Source organism: Antrostomus carolinensis, unplaced genomic scaffold, assembly GCF_000700745.2.
Source record: "Antrostomus carolinensis isolate BGI_N321 unplaced genomic scaffold, ASM70074v2 scaffold33660, whole genome shotgun sequence".
NCBI classification, from domain to species: domain Eukaryota; kingdom Metazoa; phylum Chordata; class Aves; order Caprimulgiformes; family Caprimulgidae; genus Antrostomus; species Antrostomus carolinensis.
This window is the reverse complement of record NW_010291179.1, coordinates 310-4,406: the sequence shown is the minus strand read 5'-3', so window position 1 is coordinate 4,406 and position 4,097 is coordinate 310. Positions and strand designations below refer to the sequence as shown.

Sequence of the window (4,097 nt, the reverse complement as noted above, 5' to 3'; positions counted from 1 at the left end):
AGCGATGGTGAAGGCCCTCAAAGGTCATCTGCTTCACAGCTTTTAAATAGCACTAGGGAAAAGTGTCAATCTTGACTAATTACAGTGGCTGTACACTGACTGACAGCATTAAGATCTTTAGCACATTGGCACCTGACTAGGCATTCTTCTGAACAGCCTGTAGGAAGTCTGAACTACTTCTTTCCTACATCAATACTTGTACTATCCTTGACTAGAACTCACTCAAAAGCTAGCTTGAGCTAGTCAGGGTCAATAGGTACAGAAAACAACCAACCAACTTGGGAGTAGGAGTACCTGTTCAGTAAGAAGGGCCCTGCTACATTAGCAATTTGGAACACTATTAATCTGGTAGAGAAGAAGCTTTTTGTGCTGGGAATCCTCTTCAAAAACTACTAGAATCAAAATTCATTGGTAGAGAAAGGATCTGCTATATTAACCAAACATGTGATAAATCAATACTTCTTGTAATTTCACCTGAGGTCCAGACAGAGAATATAATTGCATGAATACTTGACACAGAGTCTAAAACATGTTCTCTTCTAAGATCTCCAGTAGCTGGGAGGAGTTTTGTCTTTATTAACAGATCCTTTGAAAAATTAAAAGACAACTTACATAATCTTTCCAACAGGAATTCGAGATTCCAGAGAGACAAATGCATCAAAGTGTTTTATTGTAAATTTACAATAATTAGTCTCTCTATTTCAAACAAATAAAAGTGGATACCAAAATAAAGTGTTTTCAATACCATGCTCATAACTCCAAATGCCCAGGTATCTTCTCAATGCAGAGCTCAATGAAGGGAAAAATGAAGTGTAAGTCCTGCTGCTACTAATGGAAAATGTCGTTAGAGGTTATGGAGGGCTTTTCCTAGATAATTTCATGTGGGACATAGGACTAACACACAGATAGCCACTATCAACAGGTGGGTTAGGAACAAGCTTCTACTTTTCACTGCAGAACAACTGAGGCAACAGAACCTCTTGAGAAGAGGAAAATATTATTCGGCCTTAAGCCTGAACACAGCCTACTGTATTCAAAAGATATAAAAAGTTACCAGTCTTTATGTTAGTTGTAATAAAATCCTTGTCAACATACAGAATTGCTGTTGTGCAAGTTAAACAGAAATCAGTCTGACTCATAGCCCAACTCCGACTTAAAGACTGTTGTAATTTCATCGTTTCTCCAGTTTTTTGTACTTGGCTTCTGCAGAAGGAAAAATAACATTTTAGGACTGGATAGGTAAAAGCTTTGAATTCTGTAAGCTGCTATACATCTTAAAATTCAAGTTAATTTACAGTATTGCTCAGAGTAATATTCTACTAAAACACTTAGGCAAATATAATTGTACAATAAAATTTTTAAGAACCAGGTACTTAAGTCAGACTACCAATATTAATTTAAGCCAAGAGGACTTGGGTGCAGAGTGGAACTTTATGAATCCTTTTATTTGCAGGATTAAACACCTGTCTTTAATATTTGGGTCAGTGCATATTGTAAAAGAGAAATCAAGCCTCACTAATAATACTTGTACTGGTCCACCTCCATATAACTTGTATTAATCTTTTTCCCAATGCTTATCACTTCACATACAATGCTCACTGCTCAAAAGCAGCACAGGCAACTCTGCAACTCAGATTTGTTAAACAGAGGAGGAGCTTACTTTGTTTCTTTATATCCCCTTGCAAGGGACTATGCTGCTAGGTAATAGACAGCATAGTAGAACGTAGAAGACAATAGTTACCAAGTTTTTTGGAATATGCATCCAATTTATAAGCTGCCTGCTCCAGAGCTGCAACCTGTTCTTCAATTAGGTTGATTTGTTCCAGATATGGTTGAAGAGCAGCATCTTAAAAAAGCAGAAAAATCGTATCTGTCAGTTCTCAGTAATTCACTTCCAAGAAACAGTTCACACTTGAAACACAAGAATTTCTCGTTACATTCTTCAGATAGAACACCTTAAAAGCTCCTTTCTTGCCCTGCCCCAAAATCAAGTGGTGATCCTGACAGCCATATTCCAGGAAAGTATGAAATATTTAAGCGTACTGGCTAGACTCGACACAAGTAACAATACAATGTGAGTCAAAATAAGTGTTATTTCCTATCAGATCCAAAATTTGGGGTCAAACAGGACATAAATTCAGATGTGGTTTTGCTTATGCTAGTCTACATAGTCTATAGCTGTAAAGAAATATACAAGATTGACATTGTGTAGCAGCATGTCTATTTCAGTGAGTTTCCTTTCCTTCAGCACCTAATGGAGCGTGAACTATCTGACTCTTAGATGCTTTATTTCCCAACCAAGCATACCACCATTCATTATACCCCTACCTTATTTGGTTTACTTACATTTTTGATTTAAATCCTTCAGATTTCTACTGATGTTTATAGCAATATCTTTCATTTCTAGGTACTTCAAGCTAGTCAGCTTATTCATGTTTTCCAAGAGTTTGTAGTCTTCACTGGTAGCTTAAAAAGAAGAGAGTTTATTTTAATTAAAAGCTGATGCGGTGCGAATTGGGTGCAGACTCTTCAGGAGGACAAGAGATTTCAAACCAATAGCTAAATGTAACAAAGAATAGTTTAGATGGTAATACAGGTATTAGTATAATGCTCTGGAAAAAGAAAGATGATATTTTGTGAATTGCAAAAATCAACTGGACCGATGAATACCTATTTACTTGCAAATATTTTTTGAGAGAAAAAATGACTAATTCCTCACATTTCTACTCTTATTCTGTCAGTTTAACACTTATGTTTACAAACTTAATAGCACAAACCCAGACTGGTAATCTGTACCATATCCCCTTCAAGTCCATGCAAATCAGCAGTGCTGTGGAGTGCTTTCAAAATTACAGCCTATGGAATCCACTAACTTGTTGAGCAGTTTACTTTGCTCCAGCTAATGTTGCACAGCAGTTTATTCTAAAGCATGAATGTCAGAAAACGTGTATGATCCTTGCTCTCACTCAGAAACAAAATAGCTGCATATGTTCCACTCTCAATTGTGCTTTCTCTTCCAGTCCTTCTTATCCTAGACCCCTTTTGTTTGTTTGTTTTTCCATGCACAAGCTTCTGCAAGACTAAAAATAAATTGGTTTTAAGTTGCTGATATCATACTGAATTCTTTAAAAAAATATTTGTGCTATTCTGTGACTTCATTAACATGACTAATCTCAGTGTTGTTAGTAGTCTAGCAACATGCCAGACTTGAACTGCCAGTCTTGCTAGATATTATCTAAACAGGTATAGTTTAGACAAACTATACAACAGATTTCTTTAAAAGAAAATTAAAAGAAACAAAATATTACAGGTCAGTATTGCAGTGCCTTACCTGTCAGTTCACCCGTTAAATAAGTGGCCATTTTGTTGAACATGTCTTTACAGAGTTCATTGATGTCTGCCTCTGCTGGTTCCTTTGCTTCCTCTGCTGTTTCAACAGCGGGATCCTCTAATCAGGGTACAGACATTACAGGGTTAGGGGAAAGTTAGCAGGTACAGAAACACATCATAAAGAATAAAGGGTCCCATTTTTTTCCCCTTCAAATTGACTATATCTGCTTTCTATATTAGTTGTCTACTTTAAACTAAGGGGTAACAAACCTAGGCAGTTTCCTTATAGTAGCATCAAGATTATTTTAAAATAACACTTTAGGGAGCAGTTAAGGGGCAGGCACCTGGCCTGACTGCACTTGCAAATTGCAGCCCCCTCCGATGCTAAGACCACAGGAAAGAAATTTGGGGAGAACTTTTGAGTGATTTTGTGCACAATGCTACTGATGTTTATTTCTAGTCCCCGATTCCAAACAGGACAGCCCTCCAGTGCATTTCACAGAATCACATAATCAATGTTAGGGATTGGAAGGGACCTCAAAAGATCATCTAGTCCAATCCCCCTGCCAGAGCAGGAACCTAAATGAGATCACACAGGAAGGCGTCCAGGCGGGTCTTGAATGTCTCCAGAGAAGGAGACTCCACAACCTCCCTGGGCACCCTGTTCCAGTGCTCTGTCACCCTCACCGTAAAGAAGTTTATTCTCAAGTTTAAGTGGAACCTCCTGTGTTCCAGCTCACACCCATTGCTCCTTGTCCTACCATTGG

At 37.8% G+C, this 4,097-nt stretch overlaps 1 protein-coding gene across 3 annotated transcripts in view; it reads right to left on the bottom strand.

The window, feature by feature from the left end:
* Positions 1-524: 524 nt before the first annotated feature.
* The window catches only part of BLOC1S2 (biogenesis of lysosomal organelles complex 1 subunit 2), a 3,822-nt gene continuing 249 nt past the window's right edge, over positions 525-4,097 (bottom strand). The window contains exons 1-4 of one of the 3 annotated variants that reach the window (XM_010175520.1): positions 3,332-3,443; positions 2,347-2,466; positions 1,742-1,846; positions 525-1,203 (exon numbers count right to left, since the gene is read on the bottom strand). In XM_010175520.1, coding sequence (XP_010173822.1) covers positions 1,172-1,203; positions 1,742-1,846; positions 2,347-2,466; positions 3,332-3,374 — 300 coding nt within the window. In that variant the 5' untranslated portion in view covers positions 3,375-3,443 and the 3' untranslated portion in view covers positions 525-1,171. Of the gene's footprint in view, positions 1,204-1,741; positions 1,847-2,346; positions 2,467-3,331; positions 3,449-4,097 lie in introns of those variants that run through there. The other 2 variants (XM_010175513.1, XM_010175528.1) reach the window with 2 other exon arrangements.